The sequence below is a fragment of the Schistocerca nitens genome, chromosome 1, assembly GCF_023898315.1.
Source record: "Schistocerca nitens isolate TAMUIC-IGC-003100 chromosome 1, iqSchNite1.1, whole genome shotgun sequence".
Classification (NCBI taxonomy): domain Eukaryota; kingdom Metazoa; phylum Arthropoda; class Insecta; order Orthoptera; family Acrididae; genus Schistocerca; species Schistocerca nitens.
In genome coordinates this window covers 966,327,984-966,355,891 of record NC_064614.1, presented here as the reverse complement: position 1 = coordinate 966,355,891, position 27,908 = coordinate 966,327,984, and the positions used below count along the sequence as shown (strand labels likewise).

Here is a 27,908-nt window from a genome sequence, read left to right as displayed (position 1 = left end):
ACTGACATCGTGACAACCTGTGTTGCAGTTTCTCTCGATATGGCTGCAGAATGAGGTACAACAACACTGGTGCACCCTATGATAACACTGAACACAAGAGTGGCACCATATTGTCTTTTCAGATGAGTCCCAGTTCTGTGTACAGTTTTACTATGGACACATTTGTATGTGAATCTCTGAGGAGAACATATGTTGCCAGTCTGCATTCATAATCACATACAGATCCAGCACTTAGTCTTGATGGTGCCACTGGGTATACAACATAATCAAGGTGCGGTTCACAAAGCCTTTGATTTGGGCAACAGCTGTTACCTGTCCGATTTGTTGAGGATGGTGGCTGTTCCCTGTCTATAAGATTTCCATGTTACAATCTTTCAACAAAATAATGTAAGATAACTTGTTGCCTGCACTGTTCTGACTTACTCTGAAAACAGCAAGTCACGATTTGCCAAGAGACCAGTGTGCTACCAATTGCCAGCTATTATAATGATGAACTCTCACACAGAGTTGAAGCTGTATCGAATGACATAACTGTGCCTTTCATCTCAGTTCAGTTTGACTAAATGCCTTGTTGGATTAGAGTCATTGTTGCTGCCACAGGGGGGCAGGTCTAGATGTAAATTTCGCACCTTCTGTACTCCGAGACCACCTACAAATTTGATCATGCATTCTCCCTATTGTGCTGTTCACTCTTAATATACTAAATGCCACACCTTTTGCCTCACTCCCAAATTCATTCATGCAGAACTTGTTAAAGACCTTCTCTCCTACTACCAGTCCCTACAGTGGAAACACTTTTTTGCCACCAACACTACCAAACAGACTCAAGCAAAGACTAATATTGAACATTGCCTAAGTCAGTTCACTCCTCCATCCAACCGTGATCCACCCCCCACTGCCCCCAAACCACCCCCTGTTAACTTTCCAGAATTCCTTAATCTCGAACCTTGCCTCACATCATTTCCCAAACCCGTCAACACGCAAACTAACCTTACATCCGCAGAAAGACCACTGTCCACCATCTAAAAACTGATCCTGACCTTGTAATCCTACCTGCGGACAATGGCTCCACCACTGTTGTTTTGATCCTATCACTCAGGACGCCACATTGTGGCCAGTTACTGTGGTATTCCAATGTCCACCAAACCTACACAATATACTCATCCATCTTTACACAACCTCTGCTCCCAATCCCTCACCTCATGGTTCATATCCCTGTAATAGACCTAGATGCAAAACCTGTCCCATACATCCTCCCACCACCACCTACTCCAGTCCGGTCACTAACATCACCTATCCCATCAAAGACAGGGCTACCTGTGAAACTAGTCATGTGATCCACAAGCTAAGCTGCCACCACTGTGCTGCATTCTATGTAGGCATAACAACCAACAAGCTGTCTGTCTGCATGAATGGCCACCGACAAACTGTGGCCAAGAAACTAGTGGACCACCCTGTTGCTGAACATGCTGCCAAACATGATATTCTTCATTTCAGTGGCTGCTTGACATCTTGTGCCATATAGATTCTTCCCACCAACAACAGCTTTTCTGAACTGCACAGATGGGAACTTTCCCTTCAGTACATCCTACGTTCCAGTAACCCTCTTAGCTTCAGCCTTTGTTAGTCACTGTCCTCACCCATCCAGCCCTTCCCTGTTCCCATTCCAGCACTACACAGCTGTCATTCCACCACCACACCCAGTCTTTTTATTTCTCTCCTTTCCTATCACTCCCCCATCCCCCTCCGCACCTCTCCCGTGCCCTCCGTCTAACCTGCAGCACTTCACTGTCCTCCCCGCCCCAGCCTGCTCCTTACCCCAACCCAGTCGCCACTCCCATCATGCAATAGTGCTGCTGCTTGCAGTATGGTTTCAGTTGCCTGAGACTGAACAGTCATGTGTGTGTGTGTGTGTGTGTGTGTGTGTGTGTGTGTGTGTGTGTGTGTGTTTGTGTGTGGACGCATGCGCGCGCACGCGCTATAATTGTGAGAATCTTTTTGTTGTGCCTCTCTGGGACTCAGCATCTCTGCTATATGGTGAGTAGCAACTTTCCTTCTCAACATTGTTACATTCCATCCTGGATTTTCCATAGTTTGAAATGTCATTATTTTTTATCCTACCTGGTGCTGCAGTTTTAAATGCCTAGGATGTATTAATGTTCTGAAAACCTGGCAAAGCCTACAATGGCTATTGATTTTAAGGAACAAACACATTCTTGAAAAAAAGGAACTTTGTTAATGAATGTAGTGCTGAAAAATTCTAAATTTGACACTAGACTTCACTATTTGTTCTCTCTCTGTCATTATTTGGGACATGATTAAAGATTTCCATAATTCCTCTGAAAGGGAGCTCAGAGCTAAAATTTGACCTATATATTCCATGAGTATTCTTAGAATATTATCATGGTAACATAATTTTGCTATCAAGTGTAAGACAGCATACTTACAGAGTAGAAGCTTTAATCTGACGAGAGTTGCACACGACTCCGACTGCTGCAGTCAATTTTTTTTTTTTTCATTCATCTGCCATGTTAAGTAGAGGAAGTTATTTTGAGCGGCATAGTGAAATGTCTAATAAAAATTGATTTCAATAATAAAAAATTGTAATGCGCTACTGGCAGGTCCTGTGTGGAATGCAGACAGTGATGTGATATGCAGTAGACAAGCACATAAGAATGTTGGACTTGTAATTACACTTTCAAAGTCCTTACTTAAAAATTATCATAGCACTGCAACCTGATTGACATTGACAATAATGTAGAGTTGTGTTTGTGTGTTGTGTATGTTAATAGCTGTGATGAAGGATCTTGTCTGAAATTTTAGCTACAAGTTCAGTCCTTTAATGTGCCTGTCTTCCACTAAATCCCTTGGCTGTAGGATGTGTAATTGCCTTTTGATTGTAAATAAATATCTTAAGATAGAAATGGATGATTTTATGATCAGTTGTTATTGAGATGAGGCTTTCATACATTTATTTCAAGTGTATCTTAGTTTTTGGACCATTCTCATCTGGGTTACAGTTGTTCATTCCGTATTGTAGTAGAACTTTTAATTTTATAGTTTAGTAGCTAAGTATCCAGTGTTGCCTGGATATGTGTTTATTCTAATCTTCTATTAGTCCACCTCCTCCTTCCCACACTCTCTGACCATCTCCTCCCTCGCTCTCTCTATCCCCCCCCCCCTCTCTCCATCTGTTCCTCCTCCCTCTCTCTGTCCATCTGCTCCTTCCCTTCCTCACCTCTGTAAGTCCATCTCATCCTCTCTCCTCTATCTCCTCTCTATCCATCTCCTCTTCTCCCTCTCTTTGTCCATCTCTTCCTGTCACCATTCTGTGGCTGTCTCCCCCCCCCTCTCTGTCCGGCTCCTCCTCCTTCTACTCCTCTTCCTCTCTCTCTGTACACCTCCTCCTCTCCCCTCACTCTTTCCCTCTCCTCCTCTTCCCTTTCTTTGTGTATTCCCTCTTCCCTCCTTCTCTGTTCATCTCCTCCTCCTCCCAACTGTGTCCATCTTCTCTCCACCCCCCCCCCCTTCCCCTTCACTCTTCAGGTTATCACCACAACCTTATAGGATGTTGCTGGTTCTTACCCCAAAAATATTCCTTTCCAAGTAGTAAGGAATATATGAATCAATCCAGGGTTTAAAGAGAAGCTTTTCAGTTGTGGCTTTGCTCATGTATGTACATGTTACAAGTATTTCACAAATATTTAACGTATTTCACACATACTTGTTCACATATTTACCTGTATCTCTAGCAAATTTCGCTCTGCAGTTTTGTTTTCATGCAGCTCAATGTTTACGACATCACATCTCCTGTAATATGTGTCATACAATGATACAGTCTGCAAATTTTGCTGTTATGTCAAATGGTATATTTGGATACTGTAGCAAAGAACTAATAAATTAAAACATCATGCAACAGTTTTTCACATGTATCATAGTTTACGACTTCCTATCATTGTTGTGCCATTCATCATACAATGATATATTTGTGCACATAGATTTAGTGTGGTATGTGAATACTGCCTGCAAAATGTGTTGCAGATAGAGTTAGTAATAAGGAAGTAATAAATTAAAAGGTTATGAAGCATCAGTTTTATTGCACAAACAGCAAAAACTAGTGGGCAATAAACTTTATTTCTTTCATTATTCAAAAGGCTCTTAAAGGTTTGGAATTATATGTAAATTTGGTTACAAGTCATTACGTGCTCATATTCTCAAATACTGGATGAATATAGTCTGGAAATTTTCAAGTTGTCAACTACACTTAATTTTCACCCACACCCACATCCCCAACCCTGTGAGAGATAGATGATTCTTACTTCCATACTGGTTCTTTCCATACTGTAAGTGATATGTGTTAAGTTTGGTTGAAATTGATCGAGTGGTTTAAGAGGAGATGTGGACCATACATACATACATACATACATAAGTACATACACAATTACAACAGATATGGGTTCACTATCAATGAGACACAACAAATATGACACATAAAAACTTCTATAATAGTATTCACCATAATAATTATAACAAATAATTCTCTCACATGTCTAATTAATAAACTCTTGTGAACATTTCAGCCAAGTAAGAATTTATTGAAATGTTATGTTTTAGCTGATTCATGAGACTTGTCATGAAATATATTCTCCTATTTTTCAGTTTTGGTGGGAACCCAAGGAACCACTGCAGATAGCTTTCTGGAGTGTTTCAGGTGCTTGTCTGTTACTGATTGTCATTGTAGTAATCTGTTGCATTCTGTGGAGGAATGCCAAGAGGTAAGCACAGGTAATTCAATACATGTCCAGAATATCAGGTAAAGGTGCTTTCTGATATAAAGGTTAATGCTTTGTTGGTGGAAGAGTGACTAATCCTTACACATCACTTTGGGATGAGGAATTTTGCCTGTGTTTGCTGAATTCACTTGAGTGCACAGTAGTTAACAAAATTCTCATTGGTCTCCATTTAAAATTATTGGTAAAATTTTATTGCGATATTCATTTTATAAGCAAAATGGCTATTTTTCACTAAATTAAAGGGGCACTTTAATAAATATCACCCACTACATTCATCTCTGAGATATTCTCTGTGAAATTTATTAATAGTGTGCTTCCAGATGTTCCATCGAATTGATGTTTCCATTTTCTGCACAGTATTTCGATGGCTGACCCATCCATCATCTTCAGGTACTGCAAGATTTGTTGTTGTGTCTACTGGCAGTCTGGACTCCAACCAGGCGGCGAGGTAGTGGTTGTTTCACACCACTATTTACAATTGAGTTAGATTCGCAGTGCCCACTATGCCCTTTGATGCTCTTTTGCTTTTCAGAGCTCTCACCGGTATTCCATGAAATGCAAATTCCCTCAATGTTTTGCATCTCTGGTGTATGTGATGGCCAGCAAGATTTTAATAAACTTAAGTGCTGGACCCCAAGCCTTGTATAAATTGAAGTCTCTGTCCCTGTTTAGTAAGTATTTTGATATCTGTATTTCAAAAGACTCCTTAATTATGCGGACCCAGAAACTTGGTGTTTACATCTCAACACTGTTCTCATTACATTTACTTTCATGATTATATTTGAGTCAGTGCTTGGCAATAGTTGATTTCCATGGGTGCTTTAGTTGGGTGTGTTGCTAATGTTCATTGTATCTTTCCTTGGCGTTTCTCATAGTCTGCCCCATGTACGACATGATACATTTGCATGGAGTTCAATGCACACTTGTCATTTTGGGACCAAAATTATCTTTAACATTACAGTGAATACTTTCTGTCTTAGATGAAGGGAATGAAATACAACTGGATGCCATGTTTCCATATGAGTCTACCAATGTTTCCTGATATTGGGCCAGGATAATGTTGATAAGCAATTTTCAGTGTGTCTCAACCTCTTTCTCAGAAATTCTTGATTTTAGCTGCATGACCCATTCAGTTCAATTATCTGAGCAACCATTCCTGCAGGTTATAATTCTTTGGTGGGAGTCTCCTTGTCTGAATCTGAGCTTTATGGACCAATCTTTAGCACTGAATTTCTGTATGATGGAAGGTGATAGCTCAACACATGGAGATAGGGGTCAGTGTGCATAGGTTTTCTATACACCCTGGTGATCCAGTGATCTGTCCAGTCTTCTCTTAACTAACACATCAAGGAAAGGGAGTTGGTCCTCTAGTCCCAGTTCCAACATTAATTTTGTAAACTAGAGTTTAAATGTTCCAGCAACTCTTTGAAGTTTTTCCTCTCCCTGTGATCACACCACAACTTGGCAGATTCTAGTGCCTTTGCTTCAAAGTGTTCCATGTATAACAGGGAATCAGTAGATGTCAGAACATATCTAAAAAGTTTTGTGAAATGATCATTAAATTTTTCTGTGATTAGCTCCAAGGAACTCGAGGAATCAGGAAATGGAACACTCATAAAGAGGGATACTGCATCGAAACTGACATAATATCTGTATCCTGCCCTTGCAGTTGACTGAGGTGATGTACAAAGTCAGCAGAGTTGTGAATGTGGTATTCCCACTTCGCCACATATTCTTTAGAAACGCAATTCAGATATTTTGCCAGCTGTTATGTAGGTGCACCAGTATTACTAACTATGGATCTTAGAGGAATTCCTTCATTGTGTACTTTAGGAAGGCCATATAGCCTTGGTGGTACTGCTGCTCATGTGTTAAGGCCTTTAAACCTTTGACTGCTAGGATCGTGTTACCTGAGCATGACAGACGTGCAAACACGCATAGCTGTCTTTCCGCCCAGCTCTCCCAGCAGCTATTCAGTGGCCTGACTGTATGGTTGAAGAATGTGTATACGTTTGTTGCCTTGTTGTCTCTTTGCAGAATTTGACTTTGCTTCCCATGGTTTCACCAGTTTTCTTGTTTTCTATGGGACAGATGTCATGTTGCCCTGGTTGCACAGATAAACAAGATCCTGGATATGCTCACTAGTAGTGACAGTGAGTGTGAATTATCTGATGTTACTAGCAGTGATGAGTCTTCAACAGAATCTCAAGCATGAAGTCCTCAGCTCTTTACATCAGGCGGGAAGCATTAATTATAGTTAGCAGTTCCTCTGAATCCAAGGAATCAAAAAGTGACAGTGAAATGGTTCAGAAAACAGTGCGCTTAAGTGACAGGAAAGAAACCGATTTCCAGCCATTAACCATTAATTTGATGACTTGACTTCAGGACACAACTGTCAGATAGATACTGATCCAAGTATTCTTTTATTTTTTGTGATATTTATGTCTGAAGAACTGTTGCAATTTATTGCAGATGAAACAAATTGTTTTTACGTTTACATCAGAGAAAATACTATAGAATCTGTGGATTCTTGACTGTCAAAGTGGAAAGACACTGGATTTGAGGAAATATGTTGTTTTTTTGCTATTTGCCTTCTAATGGCGGAACACTTTTGAACACACCAGTTTGTGGTGAAATTATGTCCCGAGACAGTTTTTGTCTACTTCTCAGAATGCTACATTCAGTGATAACTCTGCAAGTACTGGAGGCGACAGTCTATTTAAAATTAGGACAATTGTTGACCTAGTTCGTAGTTCATTTCGTCCACATCACAAGCATTGTATAGATGAAAGTTTCTTGCTGTTCAAAGGACAATTATCTTTTAAGCAATTTATTCCAATCAAGCGAAGTAGATTCAGAATAAAGACATTTGTACAGTGTGACTGTCAGAGTGGATATATTTAGGATTTTATTGTATATACAGGCACAACAACAGAAATTGTGTTCCACAATTTAGGGACAAGTGGTGACATAGTGGCAACACTTATGGGACTGTACTTGGATAATTGGATAATTGATACTCCAGCCCGGACCTGTTCCTCTGGCTTCACAACCATGGAACAGCTGCATGTGACACTGCTCATAAGAATAGGTGCAACATGCCAAAACTACAGAAGAAATTAAAATGAGGATAAACTGAGTTTAAGTCCACTGACAAGGTCCTTGCTATCAAATGATGCAATAAGAGAGAGGTGTGCATGTTGACCACAAGTCACACAACACAGATGGTTGAAACAGAGAAGACTGACAGAAATACCAGTGAAAAAATAAAGAAAGTACAATGTATTGTAGATTACAATTCGAGTATGGGTGCAGTTGACCATTGTGACATGTTACTGAGCTCAGTGGGATCAGTGTGTAAGACTGTGAAATAGTTCAAGAAATATTTTTTTCACATTTTGGATTTGTGCATTCTAAATGTTCATGCTCTCCACCGGTCGGTAACAGGGCAAAAATGGCACTCGCAGAGTTTCACCTTTCTCTTGTAAGGGAGATTGTAGAAAAATATGCTACAGAACAGAAAAAAAGCTGGTAGGGGAAGGCGTTACAATAACGAGAATCCACTGTGATTCACACGGAGACATTTTCTGGCTGTTATTGTGAGTGAACAATTGCAGAAAAGTACGCTGATGCGTAGATGTGTGGTTTGCATGAAATAGAAAGTGCACCAGGAAACTAGATACCAATGCAAAACTTGCAACCTTCCATTATCTGTTGTGCCCTGCTTTGAGACTTATCGTACAAAGAAGCATTACTACTAATCACTGGGAACTAAATCTGAGAAAATTTATTGACACTTCTGAATGAATTAGTAAAACAAAGGCAAAAAATGTAAAAAATATATAAATTTATTTTTAACTTTGCCAGTGCCAGTCCAAAGCCTGGATCAAAAAGAAGGATGGGAAACAGATGCAAAAAGAGTAAAATTATTCAAACAGTGCCTGACTTCTTCATATGTAGCAGTTTGCTGGCAAATGAATGGACCTGGTGACTGAGATGGCACAATATTTGTTCTGTGGCAAATGTAATTATGCCGAGTACATTGCGCCAGTGTAACAAAACCCATATATTAATCTACATACAGTACATTTAAATTATTAACACATAACATAGACATTTATATTCTTTTATCCTTAGTAGTACAAATATAGGTCACATTTGGTCTACTTGTACAAAATACCTCTGATCAACAAGAAATAACAAAGTTAATACTCTGTTCTCAATGCAATTTTTCTTGCTACGTCGCCTATGTTCTTAGTCAATATTGGAAATTAAACTCACTGTTCTGAGGAGGGTGGGGGGTTTAAAATTGGTTGTTGAAATGAGACTGGCTTTGAAGTGTTAATAGAAAATGGTATTTGTAAAAGAAGTATTGAACACACTTTGCTTTTGTCTTTTCATAAAAATCAACATGTTTTCAACTCATTTGTAGATTATTGGATAATAGTAGGGGAATAAAAATTTTTATTGCCTATCTTTGTGCTATCAATCTATTGCACTGTAAATTTCATTTTCATCATGCATTCACTGTACTGGATATGCAAATCCAAGGTTTACATTGCATTCAGGCCTGATTTTCGCGCCCAACTTTCATTCCAATTATACAGCTTGGAATGTTTTACAGAACATAGTTTTCTAGCAAAATCAGAACATAAATACTGCGTTTCTGACATTTTTAAAAAATCTTCAATTTTGCACTTAATTCAATCACTACTGGAAAGTGCTACGCAAATGAAACTTTACGTTTGAGAACCATGTGTTGTTAAGTTATGACATGCCAAGTTTCACATTCGCCATAGCATTAGTCCAGGAGATGCAAGAGGCCAAACTTCAAAATTTTTTCTGGCTCCTATTGTTTTGGCCGATTTTACCTATAATTTTCTGGCTGAATATGGCTTGTAAAATTCTTTTATTATTATTCTTAAGAGACCACATAAAGTTGTACAAGATGGCCACATTTGACTTCTTTACAAAAACTTTTGTCCGAGATATTACAGCTTAAAGTCGCCAAAAATTCATGCTGGCTCTGCGCAAGTCATAATAAGTGCAGAAGTATTCAGCACAGGGCGGGTTGGGCAGCGCAGACCGCTCTGGTCCCGGTGGTGGCTCCAAGGGACAGGCACACAGTGCAGGTAGCTGGATTACGCCACAGGCTGTGGCACCTCAGTGTGCCAACCAGTTGATGTGCCTCCAGCAGTCAGAGGGTTAATGATGCTAATGATAAGCATGACTCATTGAGAAGAGTCATCACCTTTCTCTTGATTTTATTTGTAGGTTTTACATCTCTCTGTTTGTATGCAACATCATTCAAAACATCAAAAATCTTCTTATTGTAATCAACACATGGCATTAGAACGATAGTGTTGCCCTTGTTGACTGCTAGAACTATAATTTCTTGTCCTCTTTAGGTCAGTAGGTCCCTCTCGGAGATATTGGACCTTAGCATTGGTGCCTTAGTAAGTGCTCTACAGGTTTCATGGCCAACCTCTTCTGCTGCTTCTGGTGGGAATGAAGCTACAACATGTTCTATGGAGCTGATGTAATCTGCTACTGGTGGCCCTGTTTTATGGTGAACTTCTTATGCTCTTTCCAGTGGAAGAGAAACTACAACATGCTCCATGGAGCTAATGTACGTAATATCCTATTGGTAACTCTCCAGCTGGAAGCAGCAGAAGAGGTTTACCACAAAACTACTTATCAAGGCACTAATGCCAAGAGCCAACATTTCTAAGTGGAACGAATAGCACAGAGAAATTTGTGGGAGGACAAGGAAACTGTAATGCTACCAGCCACTAAGGGCAATACCCTTTTTTGGACTTCAATATGAGAAGTTTTGATCTTTTGAATGACGTTGCATCAAACAGATAGTTGTCGACCCTGTGAATTAAATTAAAATTAAAAGGAAGATGACAACTCTATTCAGTGAGTCAGGTTTGGCATATAATATCAGTGGCGTGCACATGGTTTTTTTTTAGGCTAGGCAGTAGTGCGAGGTGTCCTGATGAACACTCACCAGTCGACGTGCAGGCAGGGAAATCAGGATGCGCTCAGTGTAAAGACACTTCAGCTATCAAGATATTAGCAGTAAATTTTCAGAGTGTTTAGAATAAAGTTCCTAAATTTACTGCCCTTCAGGAAGCGTGTGGCACGCAAATTATTCTCGGGACTGAGACCTGGCTGAACCCTGAGATAGGAAGTTCTGAAATATTTAGTGAGGGTTGGAACGTGTATCGAGAAGACAGATTAGACACCGTAGGAGGTGGTGTCTTCATTGCAGTTGACAAAAATATTGTGTCTACTGAGGTCGAAGTAGAGTGTGATAGTGAAGTTATCTGGACACGTTTAACAGGACTAGGAGAAATAAAGTTAATTGTTGGGTGTTATTACCGGCCACCAGGTCCCACCATGACAGTTCTAGAATCGTTCAAAGGGAGTCTACACTCTATCGCAGAAGAACCCGGATCATGCTATATTAGTCGGAGGCAACTTCAACCTACCTAGTATAGACTGGGATGTCTATGGATTCATTACAGGTGGTACAGACAAGCCGTCGTGTGAATTACTTTTGAGCACATTATCCGAAAACTATCTTGAACAGCTAAATCGACAGCCAACACGTAATGGAAATATTTTAGATCTGGTAGCCACGAACCGACCAGACCTCATCGACGGTGTCAGTGTTGAGACAGGGATTAGTGATCACGAGGTTGTCATTACGACTATGATTATGAAAGTTAAAAAGTCGGTCAAGAAGGCTAGGAGAGTATTCTTACTAGAAAGAGCAGATAAGCAGTTGTTAGCATCCCACTTAGTAAATGAATCGACTTCATTTACTTCTGGTACGATGGACGTGGAAGAATTATGACCAAATTTTAAACACATTGTAAATCACGCATTGGACAAGTATGTGCTGAAAAAGTGGGTGACGGCCAGTTCCTGATGGGATTCCAATTTGGTTTTACAGAGAGTACTCTACTGCATTGGCTCCTTACTTAGCTTGCATTTATCGCGAATCTCTTGCCCAATGTAAAGTCCCGAGCGACTGGAAAAAAGCGCAGGTGATGCCTATATATAAGAAGGGTAGAAGGATGGATCCTCAAAATTACAGACCAATATCCTTAACATTGGTTTGTTGCAGGATTCTCGAACATATTCTCAGTTCGAATATAATGAATTTCCTTGAGACAGAGAAGTTGCTGTCCATGCATCAGCACGGCTTTAGAAAGCATTGCTCCTGCGAAATGCAACTTGCCCTTTTTTCACATGATATCTTGCGAACCATGGATGAAGGGTATCAGACGGATGCCATATTCCTTGACTTCTGGAAAGCGTATGACTCGGTGCCCCACTGCAGACTCCCAACTAAGGTACGAGCATATGGGATTGGTTCCCAAATATGTGAGTGGCTCGAAGACTTCTTAAGTAATAGAACCCAGTATGTTGTCCTCGATGGTGAGTGTTCATCAGAGGTGAGGGTATCATCTGGAGTGCCCCAGGGAAGTGTGGTAGGTCTGCTGTTGTTTTCTATCTACATAAATGATCTTTTGGATAGGGTGGATAGCAATGTGCGGCTGTTTGCTGATGATGCTGTGGTGTACGGAAAGGTGTCATCGTTGAGTGACTGCAGGAGGATACAAGATGACTTGGACAGGATTTGTGATAGGTGTAAAGAATGGCAGCTAACTCTAAATATAGATAAATGTAAATTAATGCAGATGAATAGGAAAAAGAATCCCGTAATGTTTGAATACTCCATTAGTAGTGTAGCGCTTGACACAGTCACATCGATTAAATATTTGGCCGTAACATTGCAGAGCGATATGAAGTGGGACAAGCATGTAATGGCAGTTGTGGGGAAGGTGGATAGTCGTCTTCGGTTCATTGGTAGAATTTTGGGAAGATGTGGTTCATCTGTAAAGGAGATCGCTTATAAAACACTAATACGACCTATTCTTGAGTACTGCTCGAGCGTTTGGGATCCCTATCAGGTCGGATTGAGGGAGGACATAGAAGCAATTCAGAGGCGGGCTGCTAGATTTGTTACTGGTAGGTTTGATCATCATGTGAGTGTTACGGAAATGCTTCAGGAACTCGGGTGGGAGTCTCTGGAAGAAAGGAGGTGTTCTTTTCGTGAGAACCAGCATTTGAGGCTGACTGCAGTACAATTTTACTGCCACCAACTTATATTTCGCGGAAAGACCACAAAGATAAGATAAGAGAGATTAGGGCTCGTACAGAGGCATATAGACAGTCATTTTTCCCTCGTTCTGTTTGGGAGTGGAACAGGGAAAGAAGATGCTAGTTGTGGTAGAGGTACCCTCCGCCACGCACCGTATGGTGGAGCGGAGTATGTATGTAGATGTAGATGTAAAGTTCTTAAAATATGAGTAGCAGAGCCACTAAGACTATATGGCCTTCCGAAAGTACACAAGAAAGGAATTTCTCTAAGGCCCATAGTAATACTGGCTCACCTATGTACCGGCTGAACAGATACTTGAAATGCATTCTCAGCGAATATCTGGGAAAGTGCAAACACCGCACTCATAACTCCAATGACTACACATCACCTCAATAAAGTTGCTGCTCAGGATATTGATATTATGGTCAGTTTTGATAGAGTCTCCCTCCTCATGATAGTTCGACTATCTGATTCTTTGCAGCTAGTGGTGGAAGAGTTTGATGACTGTTTCGTACAAGTTTTCAAGGCACATTGTGACACATACTTATTTCCCGTTCAGTGGAAAAATATTATGAACAAATCAAGAGCATGCCCATGGGTAGTCCATTATTGCCTAATATGATAAACCTATACATGGAACACTTTGAAGCAAATGCATGAGAATCCGCAATGTTGAAAGTAACGTCTTTCTGTTGGTACCTGGATGACATGGTTTTGGTGTGGCCACTTGAAGCGGAGAAACTTCAAGAGTTCCTGAAACATTTAAACTATATTCACTGTAATGTAAAATTCACAATGGAATCTGAAAAAGAGGGCCAACTACCTTTTCTCGACAAGCTGGTTAAGAGAAGAGTGGATCGATCTTTGGGTCACAGTGCGTATAGAAAATGTATGCACACTGACCCCTGCCTCCATGCATCGAGCCACCACTGTCCATCACAATGAAATTTGGTACTAAAACCAATAGTCCATCTAGATCAAATATTAACAGACAAAGAGAGCTTCACCAAAGAGTTACAACACCTACGAATAGTGTTCTGAAGGAATGGGTAGTCAGATCATCACATACAACTGGTGATGTAATCGAAATGAAGAACACTTGAGAAAGAGGTTGAGACTGAGACCGATGAAGAAAAGCCAGCAGTCGCTTATTTACCATATACTGCCCCAATATCAAAAAACATCCATAGACTCCTAAGGAAACATGGCACCGATTGTGTTTCACTCACTTAGCTAAAAAAAGTATTCTTCATAATGTCAGAGATGCCTTACATCTCCAAAAGCTGTGTGTATTGCATTCCACACATGTGGCATGTGTTACATGGGGCAGACTGTGAGAACAGGTGAGGAGAAACGCCAGGAACATCAGTGACACTCCCATCTAAAACAACCAAGCAAATAAACTGTCGTTGAACACTGCCTCAAATATCATCATGAAATGGAATACAGTCCGGTCAGTAAGGTAGTGGAAACGGCAAGTTTGTGGGACATTGTAATCAAAAAGGGTATTGAAATAAAGATATCAGAAATCCTAATAAACAAGGACAGAGGCTTCAATTTAAAAAAAAGCTTGGGTTCAACACTCAATTTATTAAAATCTTGCCTGAAATCATGATAGAGTTGGGAAACACTAAGAGAATTTGTGTTTCGCAAAATATCAGTGCAAACTACGAAAAACAAAAGAGTATCAAAGAGTGTAGTGGGCATCACAGATCAAGATCAGCTATAAGTATCAGCACGAGACTGGCAATAGTTCACAGTCTAGTTGAAATCCAGGCAGTGAGTACACATAAAAGCAAAACTCACAGAACCTGAAGAAGATGTCTGGGTCAGTCAACAAAATATTGTGCAGAAAATGGAAGCAACAACTTGGCAGAACACCTGGAAACACCCTATTAGTGACTATATTAAATATTTCTTCTTTTATTGAATGTGGTAAGGAAAGTTCTGGCTTAATGTAAAGAATTTAGGACTAAAGAAGCAACTTACTGAATAGTAAAAGCGCTGATCGTCAACAGGCACCATAAAAGTATGACTTTGTTAGCTTTCAGATGAATCCTGTAACAAGCTGTAGAACTAGACAACACACACACACACACACACACACACACACACACACACACACACACACACAGAGAGAGAGAGAGAGAGAGAGAGAGAGAGAGAGAGAAGTAATGACACTGACTTCTTAACTACCAAAGTTTTTATCTTTTTAAAACAAAAATATCTCCCCTTCAGAGTAGTTGCCTTTGGCAGCTATACACTGGTGGGGTGGAGCCATTGTTCCAATTTTGGTATGTGCACTGAAAGGCTTCGATTGGTAGGACATTTATCATGTTGGTGACATTCTTTTGAATGTTCTCCAGAGTCCTAAAATTACGTTCCAAAATAATGTCCTCTCACTAGAGCATGCATACATTTGATGATTTTTGTCAGTTTTTGAAGTTGGAGATCTGCCTGAGCAAGGTTCATCTTCAACATGTTCTCGGACTTTCAAAAATGATTTGTGCTAGCAAAAATCTTGTGCTCCTGATAGGTATGTTCCACATAGGCCTGATTCAATTTTTCAAAGATTGCAGTTGGCGGATTTCCCAAGTTTAACACAAAACTTGATGGCATAACATTGCTCTAAATTCTGCTGTTCCATTTTTATAACATAAGGCACTCTCGAAAATCATGTGATGGCTGTGGTGGAGCTTAAACTTAGACTGAACACTGGAATGGAAGAACACACCAGACTATACAAGTAAGACAACACAGTCATGCCACTCTGCTAGCAGTGCTGTCAGTCTCATACTTTTTTCACATGCTTCATGTGTGTGTGCACTCTAGCTCGTTAAAGGATTCATCTAAAAGCTAGCTTTTTTTTTGTGTGTGTGTCAATGATTCAATGCTTTGTTCCATAACTTTTATGCAGGCAGTGTCAGTATAGGTTTGACTCCTTTCAATCATATGTGTCCAGCTGTTGCTGAGTCTCTGGCTATGTTTATTTCTGTCCTTTGTGTTGTTGTTGTTGTGGTCTTCAGTCCTGAGACTGGTTTGATGCAGCTCTCCATGCTACCCTATCCTGTGCAAGTTTCTTCATCTCCCAGTACCTACTGCAACCAACATCCTTCTGAATCTGCTTAGTGTATTCATTTCTTGGTCTCCCTCTACGATTTTTACCCTCCACACTGCCCTCCAATGCTAAATTTGTGATCCCTTGATGCCTCAAAACATGTCCTACCAACCGATCCCTTCTTCTAGTCAAGTTGTGCCACAAACTTCTCTTCTCCCCAATCCTATTCAATACCTCCTCATTAGTTACGTGATCTACCCACCTTATCTTCAGCATTCTTCTGTAGCACCACATTTCGAAAGCTTCTATTCTCTTCTTGTCCAAACTGGTTATCGTCCATGTTTCATTTCCATACATGGCTACACTCCATACAAATACTTTCAGAAACGACTTCCTGACACTTAAATCTATACTCGATGTTAACAAATTTCTCTTCTTCAGAAACGATTTCCTTGCCATTGCCAGTCTACATTTTATACCCTCTCTACTTCGACCATCATCAGTTATTTTGCTCCCTAAATAGCAAAATTCCTTTACTACTTTAAGTGTCTCATTTCCTACTCTAATCCCCTCAGCATCACCCGATTTAATTTGACTACATTCCATTATCCTCGTTTTGCTTTTGTTGATGTTCATCTTATATCCTCCTTTCAAGACACTGTCCATTCCGTTCAACTGCTCTTCCAAGTCCTTTGCTGTCTCTGACAGAATTACAATGTCATCGGCGAACCTCAAAAGTTTTTACTTCTTCTCCATGAATTTTAATACCTACTCCGAATTTTTCTTTTGTTTCCTTTACTGCTTGCTCAATATACAGATTGAATAACATCGGGGAGAGCCTACAACCCTGTCTTACTCCTTTCCCAACCACTGCTTCCCTTTCATGCCCCTCGACTCTTATAACTGCCATCTGGTTTCTGTACAAATTGTAAATAGCCTTTCGCTCCCTGTATTTTACCCCTGCCACCTTCAGAATTTGAAAGAGAGTATTCCAGTTAACGTTGTCAAAAGCTTTCTCTAAGTCTACAAACGCTAGAAACGTAGGTTTGCCTTTTCTTAATCTTTCTTCTAAGATAAGTCGTAAGGTTAGTATTGCCTCACGTGTTCCAACATTTCTACGGAATCCAAACTGATCTTCCCCGAGGTCCGCTTCTACCAGTTTTTCCATTCGTCTGTAAAGAATTCGCGTTAGTATTTTGCAGCTGTGACTTATTAAACTGATAGTTCGGTAATTTTCACATCTGTCAACACCTGCTTTCTTTGGGATTGGAATTATTATATTCTTCTTGAAGTCTGTGGGTATTTCGCCTGTCTCATACATCTTGCTCACCAGATGGTAGAGTTTTGTCATGACTGGCTCTCCCAAGGCCATCAGTAGTTCTAATGGATTGTTGTGTACTCCCGGGGCCTTGTTTCGACTCAGGTCTTTCAGTGCTCTGTCAAACTCTTCACGCAGTATCTTATCTCCCATTTCATCTTGATCTACATACTCTTCCATTTCCATAATATTGTCCTCAAGTACATCGCCCTTGTATAAACCCTCTATATACTCCTTCCACCTTTCTGCCTTCCCTTCTTTGCTTAGAACTGGGTTGCCATCTGAGCTCTTGATATTCATACAAGTGGTTCTCTTCTCTCCAAAGGTCTCTTTAATTTTCCTGTAGGCAGTATCTATCTTACCCCTTTTGTGTATGATAAAATATTTACATATAGCTACCTATATACCAGCTTCTAATTGATGATGCTGAGAACATTAAATTCATGGCTTCTGTTGTTCTTTTGGAATGCCGTAGAATCTTAGAGAAATAAGTACATCTTTTCACAAAATAAAAGTACTAATGTATTGTGCACTACTTCATGTAAATTTTGTCCCAAAAGATGATTTCGTGTTTTTAAGAAATAGTGATACTGGTTGTTTTGAAATAGGCACAAGGCTTTGCATGTTTCTGCATACATTGCTTCCCTTACAAGCAGTTTTTGTAGACCAGTTTTTCAGATCGTACATTTTCTTGTATAAATTAACAATAAATTAACTGAATTTTTATGTGTTTCAGACAATCTGATCGTTACTATGGGGGTGATATCATGCTACGAGATGAAATGGGAGACACTCATGAAGGAATTGACAACCACAGTGCTACAAATGTGTACGAGTATCGAGATACACCACCGCCTAAACAAAAACAAAAACAGCAGCTCAATCACTATGAACAGAGGAGGAGTGCTAGTACTCCCTCATTAAGGACTGGAAGTGCAATATCATTGAAAGACTCTAGCAGTTTTACAACTAGCAGTCCAACTGGTGAACCACGAAAAGTTCCAGAACAAAGAAATACACCTGTTGTTCCAAGGAAGCCAAAAACTCTTTTGGGAGAAGATGGTGTGCCACAAACACAAGTTTAAATTGGCAGTGCTACTGAATTATATACGTATGATCTCATAAGAGTTAAAGCCAATAATCATTAGATGATTAGAAACAAAGCAGAAATATAGTACAAATGGCATCTGATGTTTCTACTGTTAAACTTCACTTCATTCTTTAGTGATGTGTGAAGTATGAGATATACATCATATAGGTTTAGTGAAAAGAAACAGTCCTTACATGTCATCTGCACAAGTGAAAACTATTATTCTTTTAGAGTGCCATACAGATTTTTGTCAGCTATGATGTATTTTGTGCCTACAATTAGTTACTCAAGCTTTCAACAAAAGGCTTTACATACATGAAGAGTTGGAGTGATTCCTATGAACATAAAGACTGGTTTTGAAATATTTTTAAGCCTCAAATTCTGAACAGTTGGAGTACTCCTGCTAGTTCATATTGCAACAGCATTCCAATGTATTGTTGTTCAGCATATTTTAACTACCAGAAAACCTGAGCAATGTCAAAGAAATTTCATTCAACTACTACATATTATTTTTGTGATGCATCCATAGATTCTATACAGACATAGTAACATCTATACATTCATATTTTTACTTAAATTTAAGACCCATTTTCATATTCAATTTTAAGGATATTCACTCAGGTTTTGTGAAGAATTTGCCCTATACAATATCACTATTTATAATCCTTTTCATAATGTGTCTCATGAGAAATATTTCCTTATTTTTTGTTTTGATCCATTTGGCCCTTAATGTATTTAGACTCTCAGATTTGTGTTGGAAGTAGTTGGACAGCTAGTTACCTAACTGTCATAAATTTCTAGAGTATTCAGTTTTTACTTAAATTTCACAACAGATCACATGCCAGACCCTCTTGGACTGTATTCTATTTCTTAAAATGTGAGATAAAGTTGTGCAGGTAGCATTCACTGGCATAATTTGATAATATTTGTCTCTTGATACAGTTAGACACTCAGATATATGTTGGAAAAATTTGGACTGCCACCTAGTGAATAGTGATAAATTTCTTGAATAATCAGTTTCTTTTACATTCAACTTCACTAAATGATACATTCAGCACTATCTCAACGTATTTTACATTTCATAAAATGTGAGACAGAATTTTGCAAATAGTGCACACTGTCATAATTTGGTAAACTAGTGAATATTGCACTTTATCAGTATGCAAGGATAAGATGTATGGAAAAAATTTCATCACAGTTTGCCTATTTGTGACAGAAAGCTCTATTGGCCAATGTTAACTTGAGATGATTACTTCAAATAATGGGAACTTAAAAAAATAAAAGTAACTGGTGAATTGAAAACTAAACCAAAATATTTGAAAAAGGAGACTGTAATACAAGTAATAAGAGCAGATGAAAAAATTAAAAGATTAAATACCTTTAAAAATTATTTAATCATTTAATATAACTTTACATAAACACTCGGAGCTATTGATCTGTTTCTCAGTATGTACTTATAATAAAAAGAAATTCCTTATCAAGCCAATTTCAACAAGTATTCAGTGCCCATAACAAACTGTCACTTTAAATCACACTGAAATTGCTTTATTAATTGAACCTCAAATAGATTTTAATTTTATGAAATTGGAGATGAAATAATGAATAGTCGCAGATCATCAGTCATAATCACATGTGTTTCAACAATATAAGGAAAAGGGTAGACTGCTACTCAGTGTAAAGATGACACACAGTGAGTGTCATCTATATGGTGTGTGTGTCATCTTTATGGTGAGTAATCATCTTTACAGTGATGAGTAGCAATCTATCCTTTTCCTTATTTTGCTGATATTTCACATGTACTTCAAGTGCAGATAATTGCATCATCACCATATATTTGCATTTAATCAACATCCATGCTTCTTTGATTATTAAAGGCCAACTTTGTAATATACATTTGCAAATGAATTAGATAATCAAAGGTTCTCTGCTTCATACATTAACTAAAGACATTTTTTTAAATAATGGAATAAGTTGCTTACAGTTAGTCTAGTCAGAATGTTGTTGATGAACTGAAACAAGATATTTATAATCATAAAAGTATAAAAAAGAAAAGAATGTAGATATTTTTGCTTTCAAAAAGAGCACATGCAAGGGAATATTAACATAACATTTTAAGAAGCTGTGAAAATGTAAAATACTGAGACAAAATGGCATTCATGTGTGGAAGACAATTTTCAGCTTCTCAGCAAAAAATAATGATTACATCAAGAAAGACGAGCTCTTTAGGTTGGGTAGTTTGTGTTATCTTTTCCCAGAAAGTATCTATATGCAACGGATAAGTAGCGTACTGTAACAGAAATATAAATATTGTACATATTGGAAGATTGTTATTTAGCATAAAGCATCCAAAAGATAGAATGGTATTTGCATAATCTTCAGAATACCTATTCTGAGGACTTTAAGAGCTAAATACAAGATGAAAATGGGTAGGAAGTTGGCAGAAATTCAAATGGAAGAAGTGATTGATACAGAGGTTGTAGAATCTGCAGCTCCTTAAGCTATCTGGATGTAATAGAGCTATAAAATGTTCTTATTTAAGTTTTTTAACTGGTTCCGTCTGGACATAGTAGCATTTCTATCCATCTCAGCAGAACTGACACTAGTGTTATAATGTGTTTTCTCCCTCAAAACACTGTGTATCGCTCATATAAGTTGTCAGAATGAGTTTGGTGAATGTGCCTTTTTTCAAAAAAAACCTCAGAATTTGATTTGAAAGTATCTATCATTAAAATTTAAAAAGATACATTTTTGTATCTCAAATTATGTATATTGCTTTTGAGAAATTTCATAGGGAGTTCTGGTATACATACATATACTCTTTTGTGTTACCTTTTCAAAATATTTGCATGTCTTTGAAGAAAAAGGTTCAGTGAATATGAAGCAAGTTTTCCAGAACTGAATAAAATTCTTTTTAGCTGGTACATTATAACTGACATGAAATCTGCATTTCATAATAGCAAAAAACCAGTATCAGTAGCAAGCAACTACTTAAACTTGGGGGAGGGGGGGGGGCTGATTTACAATTCTCTACCTAGTTTGAGTTACAGATACAGAAGAACACGTGCAAAGCATTGGTTCATGTATGGGTGTGTGCACTTACTAGTAAATATCCAGGATAAGTTTCTAGATAATTTTTAGAGTGACACACGAATATCAGGCTAAAACCTTGAAGATCCTAACTTTTCAGTAATTTAGCACTACTTTTGTGGTATTCATCTGCCTGTTGGAAACACTGCTGCATTGTTGTCATTACCGTGAAGGTAGAAATTACTTGCACAACTATGGCAAAGCTGAGCATTATCTGTCCTAAAAATTAGTCACTGACTACTTATTACTTTATTAAAAAAAAAAGACAATATTTATGTACAAAAGGAACACAATACTTAACTAGGCTCTTTCACTGTGGTTTACATTTTTATCTTATTATCTGAAATGCTGGAACAAGTTTGGTACACAGAGAGGTAAACAGAATACAGTTTTAGTAAACTGTGCCTGTCTTAGCAGTAAAAGAAAAGGAGGGGTGGTTTTTCTTTTTTTTTCTTTTTAAATTGATGCTTATGTACTAAATCAGTCCCAGTGTATTGCCTACTGCATAAAATGGAACATTACACATGTGAGATAAGAAATCTATTTTTTTAACTGTAATAAATTAACTATAATGACAATGTGAACTGATCATGTTAACGTAAAATTTAGAAATTTGACACTTCAACTAGTCCATTTCTAAATAAAACTGAGAACTAATTTTGAGCTGTTTACGCTCATTTTCTTGAAGTGTACATAATTATGGAAGAAACATTTGTCCTGCTAGCTATCATGCCTGCAACATACTGCAGAGGACCCAGATTTTATTTATCTTGCTGATCACTCCATACGCAGTAGTCAAGCAAACTGTGCTATCATGTTTCATAGTCAAACAACGCACGGATATTTTTTGTGCTTATTTATGTTGGTTTCAGTACAGTGTTAATCTGGAATATGTACATTTAATGACTGATAAAAACCTTCAATTTTGCATAAATTGCTACTGTAATGAGTGAGTATACTTTTTTTAAAATTACAGGGGAAACACTTCTTCCTGGAACATTTTATTTATATACAAATATAATTTTATTTAGGGATAGTATTTATAAATAATAGTGTGTATGTGAATTTGTGTGAATGTGTATGCACTATTGTGTATATATGTGTGCACTCTGTAATTGTTTCTTTTTGTGCCTGAACATATCTCTTGGTTAGAGGAAGTGCCAAGGATCCGTCCATTCCTTAAAGTCTCTGTTGATTGTTCACCTATGTTATAAAATTTTATAATTCTTGTTTGTATATACTGATAACTGTTTTTGTACTTCAATAAAATGTTTTGTGTGAAAACATTTTTGTCATGTAATTCTATTTACCACCTACCAACTATAATGTACATAAAAATAGTATCTTTAGTTTTCTTTATATTAAATAGCAATGTTTTATTGCCAATTTTCCATATACAATATCATCAACAGATTGTTCAAACAAGTTCACTACTACAGGCAACATATCAGTTTCAAACACAAATAAAAATAAAATGAAAACCCATCTCCCAAAATATATATTGCTTTGGTATGCAGATATAAACAGTCTACAATAAATAATGACACTCAGCATGTCCTTGTTCCATAATACTTACCCCTGTAGTTGTTTTGATGCATCATATTTAATGTGCATATATACATAGAAAGATTTAGTGTAACCCCACAACTAAAAACTAAATTTATTAAGTAAATGTCTGCCTGTTTACGAAAGTACATATACATAACTACCCATGATCCTTTAGTAACAACAAATTCATACAACATGATGTTATTGTTGTGGTCTTCAGTCCAGAGCTCTCCATGCTACTCTTATCCTGTGCAAGCTTCTTCATCTCCCAGTACCTACTGTAACCTACATCCATCTGAATCTGCTTAGTGTATTCATCTCTTGGTGTCCCTCTATGATTTTTACCCTCCACACTGCCCTTCAATACTAAATTGGTGATCCCTTGATGTCTCAGAACATGTCCTACCAACCGATCCCTTCTAGTCAAGTCGTGCCACAAATTTCTCTTCTCCCCAAATCTATTCAGTACCTCCTCATTAGTTGCGTGATCTAACCATCTATGCTTCAGCATTCTTCTGTAGCACCACATTTCAAAAGCTTCTATTCTCTTCTTGTCTAAACTATTTATCGTCCATGTTTCACTTCCATACATGGCTACACTTCATACAAATACTTTCAGAAACGACTTACTGACACTTAAATCTATATTCGATGTTAACAAATTTCTCTTGTTTAGAAACGCTTTTCTTGCCATTGACAGTCTACATTTTATATCCTCTCTACTTCTACCATCATCAGTTATTTTACTCACCAAATAGCAAAACTCCTTTACTATTTTAAGTGTCTCATTTCCTAATCTAATTCCCTCAGCATCACCCGATTTAATTTGACTACATTCCATTATCCTCGTTTTGCTTTTGTTGATGTTCATCTTATATCCTCCTTTCAAGACACTGTCCATTCCGTTCAACTGCTCTTCCAGGTCCTTTGCTGTCTCTGACAGAATTACAATGTCATTGGCAAATCTTAAAGTTTTTATTTCTTCTCCATGGATTTTAACTCCTACTCTGAATATTTCTTTTGTTTCCTTTACTGTCCTACCAACCGATCCCTTCTAGTCAAGTCGTGCCACAAATTTCTCTTCTCCCCAAATCTATTCAGTACCTCCTCATTAGTTGCGTGATCTACCCATCTATGCTTCAGCATTCTTCTGTAGCACCAAGTTTCAAAAGTTTATTATTTAATACCCAATAACATGTAGGTGTCAGTATCAACAATCGTGATCTGATCAGAAAGTAACCTATTAGTATATGTGGAACACATCACAAGCTATGTCTTAAAATGACTTCTCCATCATTAACCATTCACAAATCTTTAAATTTCTTTATTTGATCCCACAAAAAGAAGTCACCCGGATTAAAACAAGGAGTGTGTTTGTTACCTCACTAGTTTATCCTTATTGCACAAAATGAAGCAGCATCAAATAAATACCAGACTGATTGTGTTTTTCATTCCACAGTAATGAAGCAATCTCCTGTTGTCTTGATTTTTGTTTGGTTTCTTCTGAGTTATCCCACAATGCATCATGTCATAAGCTATAATGGTTATTGACAAAAAGTCAGAAATGATTTTGTGATTGTTCTTTCAGTTCCTATAATGCACATAGATAGCTTTCTGTTATTGGAAAGCCATTGCAGAATAAATTTTATTACAATAAATTTCATATTTAATTCTTTGATCAAAATATGTCAGTATGAAGTCCAAGATATTCTCATGTGTCCCTCCCGTTAATTAGTTGTTCTGACATGATCATATCATGGAAATTTTCAATGTTTTTGCCTGTTGTGGGATTGAAAGGTATCCCAACCATGGCTAGTCTTTGACAGACATCCAACCACTTTCCTTTCTGTATGATTGCCAAAGAAGATCAGATGATTTTGCTCCTGATTGCTCAAAAAAAGAAATGTAACATGATGATATGACATTGTTGTTTCATGTCTGAAATTGTAAAACTGGCACAAGCTTGCAACAGCACTTACAAAAACGTAAATCCAAAAGTCAGTAGATTCCCATAACACAACATTACCGAAGTATGAGAAGTTCAAAGTAGTGCAACCTGCAGGGAACCTGATAAATGCTTGGAATCAGAAGGACAGAGTTTAGGTGAATTTATGTGGGGGAAAGGGCAACCAATCAATTTGTGAATGCATTAGCACACTCAAAAATCTTAAAGCACCTGTTTTGCCAAGTTAATGCATCATAACTCTGATACCTTTTTATGACAATATGAAACTGCACACAGGTGCTGGGACTGTTAGCACACAGGTGCTGGGACTGTTAAACTTGGATGGGAAGTCCTGTTTCATCCCCCATGTAGTCTGGACTTGAAGCCATCAGACTACCTTCTCTTTAGGCCATTAAAGGAAAATGCAGAGACTGTGCAAAATTTCAAACTCCACTGATTAAGGAACAGCAGCAATGACTTTTACTGTTCAGGAGTACATGTCCTTGTTCAAAAGTGGGCAATATATATTGAAAATTATGGAAGATTTTCAATATTTGGACAACTACTCACAGTTGCATGTTGTAGAAATGTTGCTTTATTTTTTTGTGAACTGAAAAGGAACTAAATTAGGAAGCATCAGTTTCTGATTAACACTTGTCCTCTGCCATCAATCGCAGACAGATACAGATGTAAACATAGAGGGAAATCAGCACATGACTAAATGTAAAAACTTCCTCTGTGTGTCATGAGATGTGTCACAACAGTACACTACATACTAAAAGTGGAGCATCATTTCATTAATGTTTGTTAAGGTGTTTCCTCTTTCATGATAATAATATCCATCTGCAGATGCATCAGCTTTCAAAACAATGAATAACAAATTGATGTCAGTTCTAATGGCTTCCTTGCAGGATAAGAGTTGCTAGAAACTCTTTGAGAAATTCTACTCTCAAGAAATAATTTGATAGTTACTACGACTACAACAATGTATCCTGGTACAATAAGTAAGGTGTGCAAAAATTTTACATTTGGACTGCTGAAGCAGTGAATCAGGAATTATAATTTTACCAGTAAAAATTTGAATGTACAGTACCATACTGCTTACTTGTATTGTAGCTTCCACTTGTCTACATCCTAGATGTAAATGCTTTATAGGTACTGAGCAGTCATCCCTTTGTTCCATGCAGTTGTGTAACTTAACTCAGTGTTTAAAATACCACACCTGCAAAGAATGTAAAATATGAAACATAAAAATACTGACACATTAAAAATTTTATACAGCTGAAATGTTTAACTATTTACATATTTCTGCAAACTGAATATTGTACTTTTATCTTGTGAGTAATATTTGAATGAAGATATAACAAATGGTCTATATCAAAATTTTTCATGCAATGTATAACAAAATAGTACACCAGGGTATGATTTAATTTCTCATCTGATCAGGATAATAGCTTCCTAAAATTTCAAGTGCAAGCTGAATGAAACAGTATATTGTTATTCACTGAATTGACACAGGAGACAGTTTGCTTTGGTGATGAATGTCAGACTGACGGCACTGTCATGTCATTATAGTCTACAGTCCAGAGACTGGTTTGTTACAGCTCTCCATACTAATGTATACTATGCAAGCTTTGGTCCTTCTCTATAGTTCACTCCCCCCATCCCCCACCTTTCCATGCACACACTTCCCTCCATTACCAAACTGATAAATCCTTGAGCCCTCAGGATGCATCTTATCAGTCCTATCAACCAATTATTTCTTTTAGACAAGTTATGACTTAAATTTCTTTTCTCTGCAGTTTTATTCAGTAGCTGTTAATCAATTATCTGATCTACAAATCTAATCTACAGCATTCTTTGGTAGCACCACATTGCAGAAACTTCCATTCTCTTCTTGTCCGAGTTATTTACCACCTACATTTCACATTTCCATACAAGGCTGCACTGCAGGCAAATATTTCCAGAAAGAACTTCCTAATACTTCAATTTATTTGGTGTCAATGGATACAGGAAAGCACGCATACATGACATGGAGGCTCTGGACATCCAACACACGCCACAAGGAGGGAGAACTGACAGACTGTCTGCCATGTGTGAACAGTTCCAAAGGCAATGATAGGAGCCATTCAGTGGGCTGTCTGCCTTCTATGCAACAAACTGCAAGTGGAAGTACCTTTTGCATAATGCAGGGCTCTCCACACAACACCGTTTCAATGCCTGCTGCTCATACCGCTGCTGCATAAAGCCTTGTGTTGGCAATGACAGACGCCCTGCAGACTGGCAGTGGGCGATGTTTAGTAAAGAGTTCCAGTTCTGCCTTGGAGGCAAAGACCATCAGGTCCCTGTCTGGATGCACAATGGACTGGGCCTTGAAGAGTAGTTTGTGGTGTCCCATTACACAATGCCCAACCTGGTGTGGCGGCGAGGGGAATGATTTCCTATTGTGTCCATTCACTGTTAGTTCCTAATGGGCTTCATGAGAACTGCAGAGTATATAGAGGAGGTCTTGCAACTGACGGCTCTGCCGTTCATGAACGCACACCCCCATGCCGTATTTCAACAGGGCAATGCTCATCCCCATGACACTACCACTTCCTGAACGTGTTTTGCAGCTGTGGATACTCTAGCATGGCCACCTGCATCACCCCATCTCTCCCTGATCAAGAATGTGTGGGTGCCATGGAGTGTCTCATCAGAACTCCACTTCCACCCACCAATCTGCACGAGCTGCACAATAATGTGCAAGCAGTGTGGGCTGGAGTATCACAAGTCTACATTGGAGACCTGTACAACTCCCTGCCATAATGTCTCAACACTTGTACTCTCAACCTTGGGGGCACAATGCCATACTAATGCATACGTTTTGCGGCCATGTAGTGCAATAAAT

The 27,908-nt window shown here is 38.3% G+C and overlaps 1 protein-coding gene across 2 annotated transcripts in view; it reads left to right on the top strand.

The window, feature by feature from the left end:
* LOC126195018 (cholinesterase) overlaps window positions 1-22,809 on the top strand; it is a 182,529-nt gene extending 159,720 nt beyond the window's left edge. Inside the window, exons 12-13 of one of the 2 annotated variants that reach the window (XM_049933452.1) lie at window positions 4,660-4,775; window positions 18,085-22,809. In XM_049933452.1, the coding sequence (XP_049789409.1) occupies window positions 4,660-4,775; window positions 18,085-18,433 (465 nt within the window). In that variant the 3' untranslated portion in view covers window positions 18,434-22,809. Of the gene's footprint in view, window positions 1-4,659; window positions 4,786-18,084 lie in introns of both variants that reach the window. The other variant, XM_049933461.1, reaches the window with a different exon arrangement.
* The last annotated feature ends 5,099 nt before the right edge of the window (window positions 22,810-27,908 follow it).